This window comes from Cydia strobilella, chromosome 20 (assembly GCF_947568885.1).
Source record: "Cydia strobilella chromosome 20, ilCydStro3.1, whole genome shotgun sequence".
Classification (NCBI taxonomy): domain Eukaryota; kingdom Metazoa; phylum Arthropoda; class Insecta; order Lepidoptera; family Tortricidae; genus Cydia; species Cydia strobilella.
Window position 1 is genome coordinate 5,272,120 of NC_086060.1, and position 21,130 is coordinate 5,293,249.

General features: G+C 43.5%; 1 protein-coding gene across 1 annotated transcript in view; it reads right to left on the minus strand.

Moving 5' to 3' along the window:
* The window catches only part of LOC134750776 (protein polybromo-1), a 43,237-nt gene that overhangs the window by 11,995 nt on the left and 10,112 nt on the right, over positions 1 to 21,130 (minus strand). The window contains exons 13-27 of the mRNA XM_063686018.1: positions 20,753 to 20,851; positions 19,904 to 20,062; positions 19,031 to 19,237; positions 18,472 to 18,651; positions 15,668 to 15,816; positions 15,170 to 15,288; positions 13,707 to 13,820; positions 12,549 to 12,715; positions 11,534 to 11,600; positions 10,182 to 10,287; positions 9,579 to 9,712; positions 8,352 to 8,462; positions 4,689 to 4,809; positions 3,628 to 3,810; positions 1,104 to 1,261 (exon numbers count right to left, since the gene is read on the minus strand). Coding sequence (XP_063542088.1) covers positions 1,104 to 1,261; positions 3,628 to 3,810; positions 4,689 to 4,809; positions 8,352 to 8,462; positions 9,579 to 9,712; positions 10,182 to 10,287; positions 11,534 to 11,600; positions 12,549 to 12,715; positions 13,707 to 13,820; positions 15,170 to 15,288; positions 15,668 to 15,816; positions 18,472 to 18,651; positions 19,031 to 19,237; positions 19,904 to 20,062; positions 20,753 to 20,851 — 2,074 coding nt within the window. The remainder of the gene's footprint in view (positions 1 to 1,103; positions 1,262 to 3,627; positions 3,811 to 4,688; positions 4,810 to 8,351; positions 8,463 to 9,578; positions 9,713 to 10,181; positions 10,288 to 11,533; positions 11,601 to 12,548; positions 12,716 to 13,706; positions 13,821 to 15,169; positions 15,289 to 15,667; positions 15,817 to 18,471; positions 18,652 to 19,030; positions 19,238 to 19,903; positions 20,063 to 20,752; positions 20,852 to 21,130) is intronic.

Here is a 21,130-nt window from a genome sequence, read left to right on the forward strand (position 1 = left end):
AGATTAGCTTGCCAAAAGCGAAAACCGGCTCCTTTGTGATACAACTATTGCAATGCTGAAGCCTATGCTTAGTGTGCATATGTAAATTAGGCTGTGTGTAAAATAACCGTCATTAAAGCAAAAACTTGTTTCCCTCACATTACATAGCGACCCTGCCTGAACGGCTACCCCTATAATAAAAGGAGAAATAGAAAGTCTTCCATCTCTATCGCTCTTGCATTATTTCCTGTGCGCGTAGATAATGTTCGAGGTAGCCCTCCTAAATAGCCACATCAAAAATATATCCACAGTAAAATATCTCTGTGGTTCTCAGGCTGCCAAAATGAGCCGTACTGTGCCAACAGTCATCATCAAATAGAGAGCGACTGCCATAGTACTTAAATATATCGGTGCACATTCTTATGTCTATGGTAACAAAGGCGTGTTACGATATATTTGGCCACTTTATCCTTCACTATCTGATGCTGACTGCACAATGAGACAACGTTACAAAGATTATGAGTATATCATATTGCTGGTTGTGTCCCACGATGCTGTGCCAGCTCCCCCATCTCCTCAGCGAGCTTGGCTGAAAGTTCCTCGTTGCATCTGGCTGCGCGCTCCTCCCAGCCCTGCTTACACCGATACAGCGCTACTCGCCCACTATAACTAGTATATCTTACTGCTGGTTGTGTCCCACCATGCTATGATAGCTCCCCCATCTCAGCGAGCTTGGCTGAAAGTTCCTCGTTGCATCTGGCTGCGCGCTCCTCCCAGCCCTGCTTACACTGATACAGCGCTACTCGCCCACTATAACTAGTATATCTTACTGCTGGTTGTGTCCCACCATGCTATGATAGCTCCCCCATCTCAGCGAGCTTGGCTGAAAGTTCCTCGTTGCATCTGGCTGCGCGCTCCTCCCAGCCCTGCTTACACCGATACAGCGCTACTCGCCCACTATAACTAGTATATCTTACTGCTGGTTGTGTCCCACCATGCTATGATAGCTCCCCCATCTCAGCGAGCTTGGCTGAAAGTTCCTCGTTGCATCTGGCTGCGCGCTCCTCCCAGCCCTGCTTACACTGATACAGCGCTACTCGCCCACTATAACTAGTATATCTTACTGCTGGTTGTGTCCCGCCATGCTGTGCCAGCTCCCGCATCTCCTCGGCTAGCTTAGCTGAAGTTTCCTCGTTGCATCTGGCTGCACGCTCCTCCCAGCTCTGTTTGGTGGCTGCGGGTAGCGAGCGCCACTCGTTGCCAACTATGCGGGAGATCTCGCCTGCCGAAATAATAGTGGATTGTCTATTTTACTGATGTACAAAAATATTGCTTAAGGATCATTTAGACACGCATGTGAGGTTCGTTACCTTGTTGTAACTCAGTATAGTCTAGCAAACACGACTTATCAGTCAGTAAGAACCAGGAAAACGATACTGGACTATAGTCCCGGGTCAAACTTTAGCTAACAATGTACCGAACGTCGCATGCGAGTTCCTTGCACCGCTTAAATGACCTTTCACGAATGATGAAAACTAATTTTAAGTGTCTTTGAAACGTCCGCCGATTTTTGGTATTCAGTGAAATATGAAGAGATTTTACAATTTGAATAACATGACCTATTTTAATTGTCATTATCAATCAATAAGTAAAGGTGATGTTATTTACGCTCTGTTTTTATTTTAAAGAATTACTTACATATCAAAGCTACAATTCGCCGTATGATTGCTAGATGTTTTAATGACAGTATATAGTCATATCAAAAGAGCACATATTATAAAACAATGTTTACGTAAAGTGTATTTTTAGGGTTCCGTACCCAAGGGTAAAAACGGGACCCTATTACTAAGACTCCTCTGTCCGTCTGTCACCAGGCTGTATCTCATATAGCTAGACAGTTGAAATTTTCACAGATGATGTGTTTCTTTTGCCGCTATAGCAACAAATACTAAAAACAGAATAATATAAATATTTAAGTGGGGCTTGCATACAACAAACGTGATTTTTTTGCTGTTTTTATCCGTAATGGTACGGAACCCTTCGTGCGCGAGTCCCTCGCACTTGGCCGGTTTTTTAATATGGCAAAATTTGTTCAACGGATCATTTAATTAAATGTACGAATATGTTCGTTTTACTAAGAACCACTGTAAATATCTTAATTCTAACAATCGTACAACGACACACATGCTGGGTATATACAGTATATAGAAAACAAAAAAAAACACAGAAACAAAAACGCCATCTTACGACTCGCCTAATCTACTCGCATTTTACAAATGCGTAGAAATACTATTTATTTTCTAACGGAGCGCTGTTTGCTGTAATTTCATTTGCCATAATATAAAATGTAACATTTGGCATAATAATTTTTACTCTACGATTATTTTAAACTTTAACATGGCAAAACCCTTGAGTTTAGTTTTACTAAAGAAAATCAGAGAGAGATGAGAAAAGTAACACAGATAAAAAAATTGCGATTACATTTTTGACAGCTAAAGTGGATGGCGTCATCCGTACATTACACGGTAACTAGGTAGTCAAGTTCTAACGCTTGACAGTCTAGTTACAAAAAAACGTATGATCGGAACAACGCCATCTACTTCAGCCCTTGAATTTGCAGTTGCAATATTTTACTTTACTTTTACTTAACCCTTTGTTTATAGTTTTATATTACAACTCCAAAGTTTTCAGACGAAAAGAAAATTATGTCAAACATTACAGTTAGGTATGTCAAATGAAATTATGTCAAACATCATAAAACCGTTTTTTAATTCCGATAAAGCACAAACAGAAATAGAGGCAAATACATACTTTTGGAATGTTTCTCCTTGGAAGCTAAAAAGGATTTGGTTTATGAATGAAATTGTAACGCCAATTGTGTTCAGGGTGCCATTATTTATATTTGCACCTTATTTTTTATCACAGTTCGCGAGCTATTATGTTAAACAATAATTTGGACAAGGAAGAGCGACAGAGATAGAAATATAATAGAAATTGTAAGGGCCTGTTTCACAAGTGTCCAAGTAAAGTCCTGAATCGAATTCCTGAATTTCACAATCTTCAAATAAGCTTAACTGGTAGGTAAATACCTTTACAGCTGAAGGTAGTTTTATCTGGCAGTTAAGTTATTTGTTAATTAGCTATCAAATACTTTACTTGGACATTGTGAAACAGGCCCTTAATTAAAGACATTGATGACACTTATTCGTAAGACCAGGCCCCTATTTCACCACCGTGACAGGTGCGGCAATTGTGAACATCACTGTTACTGACGTCACATGCCTCCATAGGCTACGGTAACCGCTTACCATCGGACGGTCGATGTGCTTGTTTGCCACCAACATTTTAATAAAATAAAAAAACTTAATTATATCGGTAATATTTTGCGAAGCACACCGCTCGTCCGATGGTAAGCGGTTACCGTAGCCTATGGAGGCCTGTGATGTCGATAATTGTCGCACCTGTCACCGTGGTGAAATAGAGGCCAGATTATTCAAGCTGTTGTTTAGAATTGCATAGAGTCAGGCTAAGCTAACTCTGCACCTGCAACTCATTTCATTCGTTTCATAAACCCACACTCGTATTTTAATGCCTTTCATTATGTAGCAGTCACATAAACTACTATTACCACTATGTACATGGACTCACCGAAAGTCGCCTCCGGATTGTTGGCAATGATAGCCTTGCGGATCTCGCTGGAGTAGAGAATGTAGCCGGTGACGATCTTCTGTTTGGACTCCTTCTTCTTCTTGCCTGTAGCCGGGGTAGTTGCTACTGGGGTGCGCTCCTGGTTGGACGCGATCGACGGGTTGTAGGGGTTGCTGTTACCTCCTGTTTCGGAAAAAGATTGTCTCATTGAGCATCCCACCAGACAGAGAGGCAGATATTTATCTGAGAATTAATTTTTTAGGGTTCCATAACCAAAGGGTAAAAACGGGACCCTATTACTAAGACTCCGCTATCCGTCTGTCTGTCTGCCTGTCACCAGGCTGTATCTCATGAACCGTGACATTTTCACAGATGATGTATTTCTGTTGCCGCTATAACAACAAATACTAAAAACAGAATAAAATAAATATTTAAGTAGGGCTACCATACAACGTGATTGTTTTGCCGTTTTTTGCGTAATGGTACGAAGCCCTTCGTGCGCGAGTCCGATTCGCACTTGGCCGGTTTTTTAAGCTAAACCATGCCATGTCACCAGACCAAAAATCTATTTCCTACCATTCTCAGAATTACTAAAACATTAGCGTTCGTAATTGACGCTTCGGTAGAATGCTTTTTCTGTCCATGATATCCGAGTGAAGACTAAAACGAAATTACCCTACATTCTATAGATTTACAAGACACTACTAAGAGGTTCTAACCCATCAGACAATGCTGTTATAACTTTTACAGTACATATTATTATGGTGCTACTTTACCGCACTAGTACGATAGTTAGCATATTACGTAACTATGTTGAAAATTTAAAGGGCCATATGTACTGTAAAACGTACGATACATGTGCGAATAGGTAATTCGCAACTCGTGTCGATTTAAAACCCTCCCTTCGGTCGTGTTTTAATTTTTCACCCCTCGCTACGAATTTCCTATATTTTGCACTTTTATCGTAATGTACGCGGTAATACAATTTTTAAATGAGTTTCAAATGGTTTAACACGAGCTTCAATCACTTTCAAGTGGTTTATAATGTGTACTGTACGTACCCCCAGAGAGCGGCGTAGCTGGTGACGCTAGTGACGACTCATCAAGTGAGTTCTCGAGCAACATCTCCACGTCTTGACCGATCGTAGTATTGATGAGATTCGTGAACTGCGGCTTCGTGTCCTGGTGATAACGAAATTAACCATCATTTCAAAGTGACTGACACACTTAAACACACACTTAAGGGTTAAAATTAAAATCTCTTAGGCAAGTTTCACTGGTTCGTATGTTTGCAGTGTCATAGTTTATTCATTTTTTCTAAAGCGTTGTCCTCACTTGAGTTTATGGGACGTATGATTAGTTCCGAGTGTGACATAGTATAAATTATTTGTATGAAGGAATGCCTTTCGATACGTCTTCATGAAATTTGTATTAATAACGAAATGTAAAAAAACATTTGTAACGCACAAATCAAACATAAAAGCATGATATTGTGTTGAACTGTCACTCCTTAAACGATGGAGCACATGCTGTCTTGTCCAGCGTGCCCGCACTCCTGTTCTGGGCAAAATATCCAAGATGCGACATACGGGGCGTTAAGCTCCGCTCCCGTGAATATTACGCAAACTCTGCGTAGGGGGCGCCACTACCACAATCTAAGGGTCTATCGCGAAACAAGAAAATCGAAATTTCGTTATTTAACATCTCTATTCGAGCGATAAAGAGGCAGATAGCGAAATTTCGGATTCGCGTTTCCCGTTAGGTACTCTGTAAACAAATCGTCTCGATGCATCAATGTCAAATCCAAATTCAAAGATTTATTTGTTCAACATAGGTAAGTTACAAGATGTCATATTTTATTATCTCTGAAAACTTGTGAAAAACCTGTTAAAGGCACTGTATGTATAAGTTACTGTATGGTTTAGTAAAGGGGCTAGTGCTGCACTCTGGTGGCCGGGGGGAGAAGGAGAACGTGTCGGTGTGTGTGGAGCATACCATGGAGTCTAGGTACACGGCGGTGTAGGCGGGCTGCTTGTGCGTGAAGGCGTGCACCTCCTGCGGCGCCGCCAGCGCCGGCGGCCCGCGCCCCGCGCCCCGCACCCCGCACCCCGCAGTCTGCAAGCATCGCCACGAGAAGGAGAACGTGTCGGTGTGTGTGGAGCATACCATGGAGTCTAGGTGCACGGCGGTGTAGGCGGGCTGCTTGTGCGTGAAGGCGTGCACCTCCTGCGGCGCCGCCAGCGCCGGCGGCCCGCGCCCCGCGCCCCGCACCCCGCACCCCGCAGTCTGCAAGCATCGCCACGAGAAGGAGAACGTGTCGGTGTGTGTGGAGCATACCATGGAGTCTAGGTGCACGGCGGTGTAGGCGGGCTGCTTGTGCGTGAAGGCGTGCACCTCCTGCGGCGCCGCCAGCGCCGGCGGCCCGCGCCCCGCGCCCCGCACCCCGCACCCCGCAGTCTGCAAGCATCGCCACGAGAAGGAGAACGTGTCGGTGTGTGTGGAGCATACCATGGAGTCTAGGTACACGGCGGTGTAGGCGGGCTGCTTGTGCGTGAAGGCGTGCACCTCCTGCGGCGCCGCCAGCGCCGGCGGCCCGCGCCCCGCGCCCCGCACCCCGCACCCCGCAGTCTGCAAGCATCGCCACGAGAAGGAGAACGTGTCGGTGTGTGTGGAGCATACCATGGAGTCTAGGTGCACGGCGGTGTAGGCGGGCTGCTTGTGCGTGAAGGCGTGCACCTCCTGCGGCGCCGCCAGCGCCGGCGGCCCGCGCCCCGCGCCCCGCACCCCGCACCCCGCAGTCTGCAAGCATCGCCACGAGAAGGAGAACGTGTCGGTGTGTGTGGAGCATACCATGGAGTCTAGGTACACGGCGGTGTAGGCGGGCTGCTTGTGCGTGAAGGCGTGCACCTCCTGCGGCGCCGCCAGCGCCGGCGGCCCGCGCCCCGCGCCCCGCACCCCGCACCCCGCAGTCTGCAAGCATCGCCACGAGAAGGAGAACGTGTCGGTGTGTGTGGAGCATACCATGGAGTCTAGGTACACGGCGGTGTAGGCGGGCTGCTTGTGCGTGAAGGCGTGCACCTCCTGCGGCGCCGCCAGCGCCGGCGGCCCGCGCCCCGCGCCCCGCACCCCGCACCCCGCAGTCTGCAAGCATCGCCACGAGAAGGAGAACGTGTCGGTGTGTGTGGAGCATACCATGGAGTCTAGGTGCACGGCGGTGTAGGCGGGCTGCTTGTGCGTGAAGGCGTGCACCTCCTGCGGCGCCGCCAGCGCCGGCGGCCCGCGCCCCGCGCCCCGCACCCCGCACCCCGCAGTCTGCAAGCATCGCCACGAGAAGGAGAACGTGTCGGTGTGTGTGGAGCATACCATGGAGTCTAGGTACACGGCGGTGTAGGCGGGCTGCTTGTGCGTGAAGGCGTGCACCTCCTGCGGCGCCGCCAGCGCCGGCGGCCCGCGCCCCGCGCCCCGCACCCCGCACCCCGCAGTCTGCAAGCATCGCCACGAGAAGGAGAACGTGTCGGTGTGTGTGGAGCATACCATGGAGTCTAGGTGCACGGCGGTGTAGGCGGGCTGCTTGTGCGTGAAGGCGTGCACCTCCTGCGGCGCCGCCAGCGCCGGCGGCCCGCGCCCCGCGCCCCGCACCCCGCACCCCGCAGTCTGCAAGCATCGCCACGAGAAGGAGAACGTGTCGGTGTGTGTGGAGCATACCATGGAGTCTAGGTACACGGCGGTGTAGGCGGGCTGCTTGTGCGTGAAGGCGTGCACCTCCTGCGGCGCCGCCAGCGCCGGCGGCCCGCGCCCCGCGCCCCGCACCCCGCACCCCGCAGTCTGCAAGCATCGCCACGAGAAGGAGAACGTGTCGGTGTGTGTGGAGCATACCATGGAGTCTAGGTACACGGCGGTGTAGGCGGGCTGCTTGTGCGTGAAGGCGTGCACCTCCTGCGGCGCCGCCAGCGCCGGCGGCCCGCGCCCCGCGCCCCGCACCCCGCACCCCGCAGTCTGCAAGCATCGCCACGAGAAGGAGAACGTGTCGGTGTGTGTGGAGCATACCATGGAGTCTAGGTACACGGCGGTGTAGGCGGGCTGCTTGTGCGTGAAGGCGTGCACCTCCTGCGGCGCCGCCAGCGCCGGCGGCCCGCGCCCCGCGCCCCGCACCCCGCACCCCGCAGTCTGCAAGCATCGCCACGAGAAGGAGAACGTGTCGGTGTGTGTGGAGCATACCATGGAGTCTAGGTACACGGCGGTGTAGGCGGGCTGCTTGTGCGTGAAGGCGTGCACCTCCTGCGGCGCCGCCAGCGCCGGCGGCCCGCGCCCCGCGCCCCGCACCCCGCAGTCTGCAAGCATCGCCACGAGAAGGAGAACGTGTCGGTGTGTGTGGAGCATACCATGGAGTCTAGGTACACGGCGGTGTAGGCGGGCTGCTTGTGCGTGAAGGCGTGCACCTCCTGCGGCGCCGCCAGCGCCGGCGGCCCGCGCCCCGCGCCCCGCACCCCGCACCCCGCAGTCTGCAAGCATCGCCACGAGAAGGAGAACGTGTCGGTGTGTGTGGAGCATACCATGGAGTCTAGGTGCACGGCGGTGTAGGCGGGCTGCTTGTGCGTGAAGGCGTGCACCTCCTGCGGCGCCGCCAGCGCCGGCGGCCCGCGCCCCGCGCCCCGCACCCCGCACCCCGCAGTCTGCAAGCATCGCCACGAGAAGGAGAACGTGTCGGTGTGTGTGGAGCATACCATGGAGTCTAGGTGCACGGCGGTGTAGGCGGGCTGCTTGTGCGTGAAGGCGTGCACCTCCTGCGGCGCCGCCAGCGCCGGCGGCCCGCGCAGCCGGGGGAACTTGTACATCTGACACACAACACACAAACACTATCATTTACTACTACTTCAACATAATGCATGATAACCAGGCATCGTAAACTGCGAGCGAAATCCATTAAAGTACTAGGGTTTTCATACGTCATTTCAATGGATTTCGATCGCAGTTTACGATGCCTGATGATAACACACATAAATATAGGAAACCTAAAAATCCGCTACATTGTGCATGTTGGACGTGTGGCAGATCACATTGTGGTCTTTATTCTTATTTTATCTTATACCTTTAAACCAGCAATGCTTGTATCCTAAATCCCCGAAATATATATATATATATATATTTCGGGGATTTAGGAAACGGCTCTAACCATTTCGATGAAATTAGCTATATGGGGGTTTTCGGGGGCTAATAAACGATTTACCACGGTTAACGATTAACGGTAACTGCTTACCATCAGGCGGGCCGTATGCTTGATTGCCACCGACGTGGTATAAAAAAAACGGTTTAGCTAGGTCTTATCTCTGGGAAAACGCGCATTTTTGAGTTTGTATATGTTTTCCGAGCAAAGCTCAGTCTCCCTCAGATATTAATAACTTTAACTTGACATTTTCATAATGAGGGCTAACGCGTATGAATTCGCCGCTAGGGGCGCTAGTGTAGATGGTGGTCTTTTCCATAGTTCGAAATGTCAAATGTCACTTGTCATTTCAATGACTGACAGCTGTTCTTTAGTCTTTTAGACCACCATCAACTGAGGCGCCAACTGGTGAGCAAAAAAACGATAACCCTCATTATGACGTCGATAAAGAGGCTTTGTGTATTACTCCTCATAGTTCACACGATCCCTGCCGCGGCGCTTGGTAAATTTTGAACATTATTAGAAGTCCTTTTTGTTCAAAATTTACTAAGCGTTTCAAAAGAATCGATAATAGCCGCGTCCACACAGATCGACCATACGCGCGAGGCAGTTTCCTCGCGCACAAAACGGCCAGTGTATCGACATTTTAGACTGCCTCGCGCGCGCCGCCTCGGCCGAGGCACGTCTACGAGCGCGAAGAAATTGCCTCGCGCGTATGCTCGCTCTGTGTGGACCCGGCTAATAAAATGCCTTTCTTATCAATCAACGGGCAATCATATAATCTGACCTCATCAACAGTGACATCTTTGGTGTGCTCAAACTTGCGAAGCCCCGCGGTCAACTTGCGCGCGATTCTGTTCGACTCGTCGTACAGCGACTCGCATACGAACACGTCGTTCTCGGAGATCTCCGTCGGCCGGCCTGAAAACAATTCCATACAATCAAATATTATTATAATTTTTTCGTTTCAGATAAATTTTATCCATTGAATTGTTAATTTAGCTTATGACTACGTTAGTTAACTACTCAGCATACGCTGGCCTCATTGACACGTTGAATAGCCAAAAACAGCCTTTTTATTTTTATTATTTTATTATTATTTATTTGATACACTAGCAGCTCTTGGAGCTGATGCGTGTATATCGAGCACTTGTATTTTATTTTGCACTTTTCAAAGTTCTAAAATGTGTATCTAGTCTTTTTTTGAAAGTGTTCACTGACGGTGCACTAACAACAGTTTCTGGTAGAGAGTTCCACACATTTACCACACGATTCGGCAAGAAGTGTTTCCTAGGGTTGCTAGCACACCTTTGCACCAGAAACGATTCGGAGCGGGGATTAGTTTCGTCAAGGGAGAGATTTGTGATCAGTTCCTTGAAAGTATACGTACATTTGAGGTAATCATCGTAGTCGAGCACTGCGCACTTTCCCACGATGCCCACAAGTGGGCTGGTGTCGTGCATGGTCGTCAGGAGCACCTCTTGCTTGTAGAATGGCTGAAATATACAAATATTTTAAACACTTTTTTTTCTATGCACGTGTTATTGTGTGCATACCCTTGGTACAAACAGCAACCAAAGATCTTTTATTATATAGCAAGACCGTGTACTTATGAGAAAAAACAGGCCGAGTGAGAGATGACAAACTTGTACTTTGTAACTTTTAATTGAAATAAGGGGAGTTTGTCCCTTTCTTTCACATGAATAGTTACAAATTATATATAGTTTGTCAAGCAAATCTTGTCAGTAGAAAAAGGAGGCAAATTAAAAAAATGTAGGCGCGAAGGGATATCTTCCCATAGAAAATTTGAATTTCGCGCCTTTTTCTACTGACGATTTGCTTGACCAACTATATAAAACTATACTGAACTATATATATAAAAGGACACGCTCCGTTCGACATCCTCTCGCTGGGACCGTTTGTTGTATATTGCTTTGTTCGACCTTAATAGTAGCTAAATACGGTTCAAATATGGGTGTCAAAAATTTTCAGTACACGGTCTTGCTATATAATAAAATGTCTGACAACAACATTCCTAACTTTACATCGGTGAACCTTATTACAAATGGCATAAGGCATAATGTCCGCAGATGTACAGTTAACAGTGTGGGCGATGGTAAAATATCTATACGAGTCAAAATAAAGTTTTTTCAATATACATTTTTAGGGTTCCATACCCAAAGGGTAAAAACGGGACCCTATTACTAAGACTCTGCTGTCCGTCTGTCTGTCACCAGGCTGTATCTCATGTACCGTGATAGCTAGGTTGAAATTTTCACAGATGATGTATTTTGGTTGCCGCTATAACAACAAATACTAAAAAGTACGGAACCCTCGGTGCGCGAGTCCGACTCGCACTTAGCCGGTTTTTCTTACATGCTTTTATAATTTAACTAACTTGGCGGTTTTACTCACGTATTTTTAATCACTCGCGCGACATGTTTACGTGAATACGTGCGTGAAACCGCCAAGTTAGTTAAGTTAATATGTCTCACGATAGTTTAAATTCGATTGCTTTTATAATTCTTATGACATCGAAATAAGGTAATCTTCATGTAGTAATTGTTGTATCATTGAGTGATGTTTTTGTATTATTGTTTATTTGTGACCTTTTAAACTAAAAAGGTAGCACATTATCGGTTGTTGATAAGGTTGATTTCAAATTGAAGCTATATGGAAATAGCGCCTTATTGATAACCAACAATAAGTACCCTTCTGGTTGAAAATGGCACATTTACTCACTTTGTTGATGATGTTGACTACGTCTGCAGGAAAGATGAGGAACGGCCCACGGAAATAGCATTTGTTGCTGAAAGAAATAACAATAGTAAATCGTTAACCAAGGGTGGCAAGTGAACCATATCCCCCGAGATATTTTGCCAACTTTTCGAGGGTGAGATGGTTACTTTTACCCGAGTTAAACACTCTACTTTTCATTTCGACTACGAGGAATTAGGGACTGGAATTGGCGCCATTTACATTTTGATCGGAAAAAAAATACTTAAACAGAGTGCAGCACTAGTGCACATCCTAAACCATAGAGTAACTTATAAATAATATACCTTAAACAGTTTTTTGACAAGTTTTCACTATGACATTGATGCATCAAGGCGGTTTGTTTACAGGTGGCCTACCGCGAAACGCGAAAATCGAAATTTCGTTATCTATCTCTATCGATCGAATATGCAAGAGTGATAGAGGGAGAAACCGAACTTTCGATTTCATGTTTCGCGGTAGGCCCTGTGATTGTGCTAGTGACGCCCTTTACGCAGTTTTGCGTAATATTCCTACGCACACATAGTATAAAACCAAGTCGCCTTCTGCTGTCTGTCCGTCTGTCCCTATGTATGCTTACTGCTTCGATCTTTAAAACTACGCAACGGATTTTAATACGGTTTTTTTCATAGATTTTAGATAGAGTGATTCAAGAGGAAGGTTTATATAATACATCTGCATTGCACCCGTGCGAAACCGGGGCGGGTAGCTAGTTATCAATCAATTATGTTTAATTGTAATTTTCAATCTGTTATTATTTTTCATTATTGTTATTATTAATTTAACACTGACATGTATTATTTAATTTATTTAAAAAAAAATATTATTATTTATGTTAATGATAGAAAATGTATTTTCCTCTTTCTGACGTGTAATGTTTTGTGTGCATTTACGAAATAAATGATTATGATTATGTCTATTCCCTATTCGCTGCCTTTTTTAACTGATTTGGATTGTCTGACAAATTAGTGATGTAACTTACTCGCCGGTCTCCCAGATGGTGTCGACCTGCGCGATCATCTGCTTGCCGCCGTCCGTGACTACGTAAACGTAGTCGCCGGTCTTGATGACGCCGGAGCAAACTGTGTTGTATTGCTCGTAGTAGGTGTTCTCATCGTCGGTGCCAAGTGGATTGTACATCACCACGTCCTAGAAATACATTATTATTAATATTAGAACATAAGGGGTGGCGATCCTCGCTCCGGATCGTATCTGGTCCAACAGATCTCCTTGGCAATTCAAAGGGGCAACGCTGCCAGTGTCATGGGGACGTTTGGACCGGCTACGGTCCGAAGTGGGGATTTGGCCTAGTTTAATTTAGTGTTTAAGATTGACAAAGCCTGTTGCGGATTATATCATTTGTTAGTAGGTGACGAAGCCTGTAGCTGATTTATTGTTGTAAGCACTTGACGAAGCCTGCGTTGCTGATCATGAACTATGTGTTGTATATAATAAATGGATTTTTAAATTAATTAAAATATATAGTTGAACATAATTAATATCATTATATAGCTATTTCAGTATTATTAAAACCGACCAAGTGCAACTCGGACTCGCGCCAAGGGTTCCGTAATCACATATTTCTTTCAAAACGAATTGGTACTTTTATACGAAATTTCATTAAGTTGCTTTTCGGTAGAGGTAGAGGAAAGGAAACTGAAATAAAATCGGTAGTTTTCCTTCTCTTACGCTTAGGGAGGCTTACGTCAAAACCAGCTCGTTAGCATTTAAATTTCATTTCATTTTATTCATAACTAGCGACCCGCCCCGGCTTCGCACGGGTAGTTCAACTAATTTGCACAAACCATTTATAAATTATACATACAAACCTTCCTCTTGAATTAATCTATCTATTTAAAAAAAACGCATCAAAATCCGTTGCGTAGTTTTAAAGATCTAAGCATACATAGGGACAGACATACAGACGGCGGAAAGCGTCGTTGTTTTATACTATGTAGTAATTTTAATATTAACATTAAAGTAAGCTGTTTATAAGCATTTAAGTTAATTAACGGGAATTAAAAATATGTATAAATGTTTTTTGTATAAATTAAAAGAATAAAAACATTTAATTTAATTAAAATAACTAGTAAATAATTTCGACCGGGTAAGTTAGGTGTATAGAAAATCAATAACTTACGGGTCTCTCTTTTTCCTGCACGTTTTCTAGCACCTCCAATTCCGCCAGTTCATCCTTATGCTTCTCGACACGTTCGCGGAACACGGACACCGTCCGGTTGGGCTCGAGGGGTACCTACAAAAAAACAATACTCTGTAGAGCAATTCAATAGGCCTGAATGTGTTGTGTTATTGTTTGTGTCACAAAAGCATGTAAATTGTGGTTGAATAAAGTTTTATTTATATATCTAATAAAACAGTTATAATCACTATCTTAATAGTAAGATTTAACCATAAAACGGAATACTGCTTTCACCACACCCACTCGGAAAAGTTATCTTTATTTTATGATATCAGTGGGCAAACTTGCATTTTATCCTCTAGAGTGCAAAGAAATTTTATGCAAATTTTAATTTGTGCACTGTAACTCCCTCGAAATCCTGGCAACGCTCAAGGTTTCACTTTTTGAACCACCCTCCTCACTAGTGGTTCAATTTCGGAATCTTTTGCTTGCTCTAATTCCACTTATTAGAAAAGGCATGTAATATTAGTTGTAATTTATTATGCAACACGGCCCTGGTCTCAATATCACCTAAACCACCCCTACCCTCCATCCCCACCCACCCTCCATATCTCTCTGAGAGATTTACTTATCTGGCAGATGGTAGTGGTCATCGCTTGAGATCGAGTGCAAACCTGACTCTCGCTGTGCCGTGTAACAAGACCCGGTCATATGCGAAGTCTTTCACAGTGCGCGCTGTACAGTTGTGGAACAAGTTGCCATTATCCCTTAGACAGTCCCAGTCGGTAGCATCACTCAAGGGAAAATTACATAAGTTGTGGCTTTCTGATGACTTGTGTTGTACTTAGTTGAGTACTAAGATTATTTATTTAGTTGTGATAATATATATATATATATGTATATATATGTATTTATGGGTATATATTTGTGTTTATATGGATATGTATTGTATATATATGTTTATTTTATATTCTAGATTACAGGTTTTAATTATTTACGTTTGTAATAATTGAACCATAATTTACTTTCTGTTCATAGTGTTCGTTTGTCTATCTTGATCTGTTTATTGTTTCATTCTCAATTGCTCAAAGGTTGACTGGAAGAGATCCCTTATAGGGATAAGTCCGCCTTTGTACATTGTATATATTTATGTTCTTTTATTGTGTTTGTAATCTGTCTTATGTACAATAAAGTGTTTACATACATACATACATACATATCAGCACGAGTGGTAAACAACGACATTGGTCTTGTTAAACATACAACTATGGATGGAGTTTCTTTCGATGCCCTCCATTCGGGAGGATATGAGCGGCTATACCTATCGTTGGACTATGACAGCTGCGTCGAGTTTCACCCCACCGCTTTGAGGTGATCATATCTATCGTCATTTTGAGGACTATGGCACAACTAATTATAGTCTACAATGGTGTACTTCAGGTCTAATTGAATTTCCCGCTTACCTCTCTTGGCACAAGCGTCGCTTCTTTTTCGGCTCCCTCCCACACCTTGATCTTTTTGAACCAGCGGTGTTTGGAGTTGTAACGGCTTTCGCACACGTATACGTCCTTGTCGGCGTAACCTGAATGAAAAAAGCAATATCCATATAAATATGTCTGTATGTCTGTATTACTATTTTTAATTTGAATAGTTTCAAAGAGAATTAAGAAGACATAGAGTGCTCACTCCATACATCAGTTTCGTTACCAAAAAGACTATTATTTTCGTAGTCTACATCTAGTACTCTACTCTACATCGATATATCAGTACAATGGCCTGCGATCTGGTCAAGACGGTTTCAGTTTGAACAGTTTTAGGAGCTAGTTAAATGTGCTAACCTTCGGGTCGGAACTTGAAGTACTCCTTGACGTTCATGACGTAGCAATGGCCTGCGATCTGGTCAAGTGGCATATTGAAGGTTTAAGTTTGAACTGTTTTAGGAGCTAGTTAAATGTGCTAACCTTCGGGTCGGTACTTGAAGTACTCCTTGACGTTCATGACGTAGCAATGGCCAGCGATCTGGTCAAGCGGGATGTTGCGGAAGGTTTCCGTTTTGAAGACTTCTTGCTGGAGGAACTTGCGTGTACGCACGTGGTACGTCTCGTGAGGCCTGCGAAAGGAATAGGTCACGAATTAATAAACTAGTGGATGTGAAATGACTCCTATTTAGTATGAAAACCAGTGTCGCTAAACTCACACATTCATAGCCACGTTAAAATACGTCACACACTTACAAAATTGCTCTGATTCGTAGCAACTTTCCACACCAAAAAGTTATTACCGGTGGACATTTCTCGAACGAATATCAACTGTAGGCTACATGAGTGACGGTTTAAATTATAATGTCAAAGCTATATGACATACGACTCTTTCATTATCTCATTCATCTCACAAAAGCTCGCTCAACGTTCACCTAATACAACTACTCAACACCAGATGGCGTTATTTTATATAATTTTAAAATCACTTACTTATTACAGGCGAGAAAAGGGCTAAAAAACCAGTATAAGTAAGGTCTAATTACGCATGGTTTGTTACGGATCTCACGGTCACGTTACACTGGTGTTTTCGAGACCTCTACACGCCTGCGAGTAGCTAACCGTTGGAACTTCTTTCCATTCGACGATATAGGGAGGGGACAGTGTAATCGGAGTGTTTTATCGATATTTGTGTGTTCAGTTAGGTATTGATATTTCATTACCGTATGTTTTAACACATTTAGATGATACTTTATTTATGATTATAATATAGGTAGTGATAATCGTGATTGTATGAAAAATAATATGTAGTACAGTACAACAAATATCTAACTAGAAATTTGTTTCTTATTAATTGACCAACTAGGTTGTTAATGTGAACATTAAATATATCTTAAAGTCAAACAGATAAAATCATAGTTCTTTAAAGGTCTATTAACTCGGTATTGCTGTTATTTTGTGATCACAAATCTGCAATTACTTACATAGGTAAGTATTCGTCTTTAACAATATATTTACTTGTAGCAGCATTTAAGGCCAATCTAGACGGGACAACCTGATTAAATTGTCAAATTAATTGTATGGTGTGAAAGCATACATGAAACTGGCTCATCGATCCCACTTGATTTGATTGTAAGATTGTGACCTATCAAATCAGGAAGGGGGGCGGCAAAATTCCAATATTTCACGCTAGTTTGCGTGGTACGGAACACTTTTTATTAATTAAGTGAGCCCGAATGTCACTAATAATTACTAAATTAGTAACTAAGTTTTAGGCGTGTGAACGCTAGATGAGATGTATGGCAATTTTATCCCCAGAAATCTTTCTCTAAGAAATGCTCCTAGCAAATGGTGCTATATTTTTGCGGAAACTAATTTTCTTGCCCAGTAGCATTGACCCATTTATTTTTAATATCGGCATCTTGTGGTAACCTACAATAATTAATAATAAAGAAATAGAAAATATAAAACGTTTATTCATGGCACATTGCATGCATTGTACGCATAAGTGCATTAAGTACCTAGTCTAATTATATTAACGATGAAAATATGATGGGTGTAAAAAACAAAAACGTATGTAAAGGAATACGAAGGTTTGAAAGGTTGCCATGAAATGACCCCGACTTAACTTAGTGCTTGATGACCAGAGCTGCCATATTTACTAAGACATTGATTATCCCAAATAATAATTAGAAACGTGTCTAAAATAATAATTTATTACCGAACTACCAAACATCAAACTTGAAATATCGTAACTTTAACTTTATCGATATAAATATCGACATTGCGCAGCATCTGAGTAGCGAAGTTATTTGACATTTAGGATAGCGAATATTCCAGATAAACGTAAAGAATAGTGACAAAGGATTGTGAACTCTAAGTTCTAACTGATAAAATATAGATTTACTTAACTAACATTCGTAAATAATGCAATAGAAACAGATTTTTCGTAGTTATCGGATTATATTTAAATAAATAACCACCGGTGATAGGAAATACCTCCACGTGAAAGATTTTTTAAACCGCTGTGATTTCTGCAGCTTAATACTGCACAATACGGCATTTTAAATTTAATTATCAATTTTTGTTAGACGAGCGTACGTACGACGTGAATGTCATTCGAGCATGAAGTTTACACAACAACTGAGCATAGTCTGTGCATAAAGTGAGTCGGTCGCTACTAACTGTCGGATAGACGGGAACGCCCACTTGCCATCTCCATCCTACTCCGTGGAATAGGTGTACAATTGTGACTCTGTCTGTCCTTATAAGTGTATTTTTATATTGAGAAGCCGGGACTCATTTTTTCAAATAATTATAGGTACATAAAGTCTAATAAAAAATATGGTTCTTCCGGATAGTTGTATGAAAAAAAAAACAGGTTTTTTTTTTAAATTATAAACTGAAATAGATGTCATATATGAAAGAAAAAGTGACGCTAGTCTTAGTAAGATGGCATATAGTCGAGAAATTGGGACGGGTTCCGCGGTGGCGGGGTGACGTAGGAGTTCAAGGCGTTAGTTGGATTGCTAAAGACGCCGGTTCAAATCCGGCCTTCACCACTGGAGGGCTTCGTCACTTTTTCTTTAATATACGACATCTATTTCAGTTTATAACTTATATATAGTAGTGTCACTACTTTAAAAACACCTGACCTGGAACCTGGATAAGTGGGAAACCTCCATAGCCGGGTTGACTAGCTGCTAGTCGATTTTACTATAGTTTCCGGTTTGGGTTTGGGCCATGCAAGTTTGTCTATATCTAATATGTAATAAAATGGCACTGACCGAAAGTAAACGTTGGCATACATCATGGGCACCGCGTCGCTATTGGTCCAGATGCGCACGGCCTGCACGATGGCGGGCTCCTTGTTGGTCTTGTCGGGCTGCACGTACAGGAAGTCGCCCTTGTCGTATTTCGTTTGCGGCTGAGGGGCGCCTGGTGGCATTGACTCGTCTGTGCTTGACCTGTGGATGGTATAATATGGCTGTTATATTACTGATTTCTTAGCTTTGATCACAATATCGGTGTATGTACGTATCGGTGTAAGAGTTGTCTTTCAACTAAAAAATAACTCGAAATTAAACTATTGTGAGACATATTTCAATATATTTAGATCAGTACGGTTTCACTCACTATTATTTTGAATCGCTTTTGGCGACATGTTTCGGATTCGTGTCCGATGGATCGAATGTCCGCAATGGTTGCACTCCGTGCACTGCCCGCGCCGTCTGCCTCGCGCGCGCACTTTCCGCACAGACTCTATAAGTGTGAATGAGCCTCTCACCCAACAGGCATGCACTTCTTCACAAATTCGACTTTTAGATATACTATTAAGAAAGATACCTGGTATCCTCCTCCTCATCATTCTCCTGTAGCATCTTGCACTGCTTGAGTAACTCCACGCTGGTGGTGAGTATGTCTTTAGTGAAGGACAGCGCGGGTGACGTCAGCGTGTCCTTGCAGAGCTGGTCGCGGTGGATGATGAAGAAGGTTTGCAGTTCAATGGAGTCTTCGAAGATTTGGCTGTCTGTTCGCGATAGGCGGCGGGCTCTGAAAAATTTATGATTAAAGTTGTAATATTAAGAAACAAAGCGTGTCTTGGCAGTTATTATTTGTGAACAACTGTTTATACAGGGTGGCCAAAAAATAAGTGCATTCCTGTTGCCAGGGAGGTTTTGGGATTACACTGAGCAACTTTTACTATGGAACCAACCACGAAATCGAAAAAAAAAATCACCCTTCCATAAAAAATGGAACAGCCAAAATGTATGAAACAGCCAAAAATGGCATGCAATTTATTGGCGGTTGTTTTTATAGTAAATATGTTTATGTATGTTTTTGTAGTTTTTATAGTTATGATTAATGTGCAATAAATTACGAATTAATAGGTACCACCTATTGACTGATTCGGAAGTAGAGATGCACCGGATTATCGGTTACTATCCGGTATCCGGCCTTTATATTAACATCCGGCCGGATACCGAATAGTAACTTTGCTTGATTTCGGAGTAAACAAATTGGATTTAAGAAACAATTTAAACATTCCACTGGCTTGCACGTGCACTCATTTCGAACCTAGAAATGATTCCGCGCGAACGTTCACTACGAAACCGGTCAAAATCTGCACAATGCGCACCTGAAAACCGAAATGTAGGTATAGTTCCGCTGGCCGAATATTCGGTTGATGGTCAGGCGGAACATCATAACATAGTTTACCTTTCAAAGACGGCGAACATGTCTTGTTGGAAGTGGTCAAGCCGGCGGTACAGTCCTCGGTCCAGCCGCCGCTTGACAAGGTCGAGAGAGATGCCGCGAACGCGGACGCCGTTGTTCTCGTCGTGCTCCGGTAGTTCGGCCATACTGTCTGAATAGCACCTGCAAATAAAGATGTATGAAATACATGAATCTAGTATAACTGGATCAGTCATGAGGGGTGGGGGGAAATGACCGAACGGGATAGTCTTATATATCTTTCAGTAGGAGAAGCAGAGAAAGCGCTGTTATTGTTTGTCCTTGTCACAGTCTCACCTTTTTTTTTATTCCCCACCGTAAATTTAGCATGGTTTATGGTGGGCTACAAATCTACTCGACCATATTGTCGCATTGCGTATGTTCTGTCCCTCACGGGCGCACGCGTATAGCTCATTTGTGTAATGCTAGGACTATGATGAAATATGAAGCTAAAGAAATACCACGTTTAAGCTAATTTTGTGGTTTCACTCACGAATTCTTAGTCACTCGCGCGACATGTACGATACGTGAAACCGCAAAATTAGCTTAAATTTAGTATGTCTCACGATAGTTTAAATTCGTATACCTCATTTATTTCTTGCGTGAGAAAAGTCGATCGCTAGTAGCTTTGAACCGCCGTTCGGATACGAATTTTACTGATTGAAGATAATATTAAAAATATGTATTTTGAAAAGATGTGTGCCGCTGAGTTTCTTGCCGGTTCCATATTGGGATGCCCTCCTCCAATTTAAGAGGGATTTAAATCTTCTCCGGCAGAGGTGTAGGGTAGGGTTAGAGCCGGTGTAGATTTATTTGACGAATTATCTTTATTACCTGCCCTCTTCATCCTGATGGTTGTACACCGACGTGAATAGGTTCAGGAGTAGTTCTTGCACCGCTGCCGGCACATCAGGAGGCGCATCATCGTCTTCCCTGTAAAAATACATGACTGGTATTATTTGAAAATGTAAAAAAGATGTAATCAAGCATTTACGACAATAAGGTAAAAGATAAAAGGTAAGGTAAAAGAAGAAGAATACCTGTTCGATAAAAAAATTGCGAAAATAGTAATCAAAAGGGGATATTTGTAGATATAATTTAGACCCCATAGGTTAAGATAGGTTTAGTTTAGTTTTAATTTGTATAAGTGTTTGTTATTGAGATTCTACATTTTCGAATAAATCAAATACTATATTGTCATTCAAAAGCACT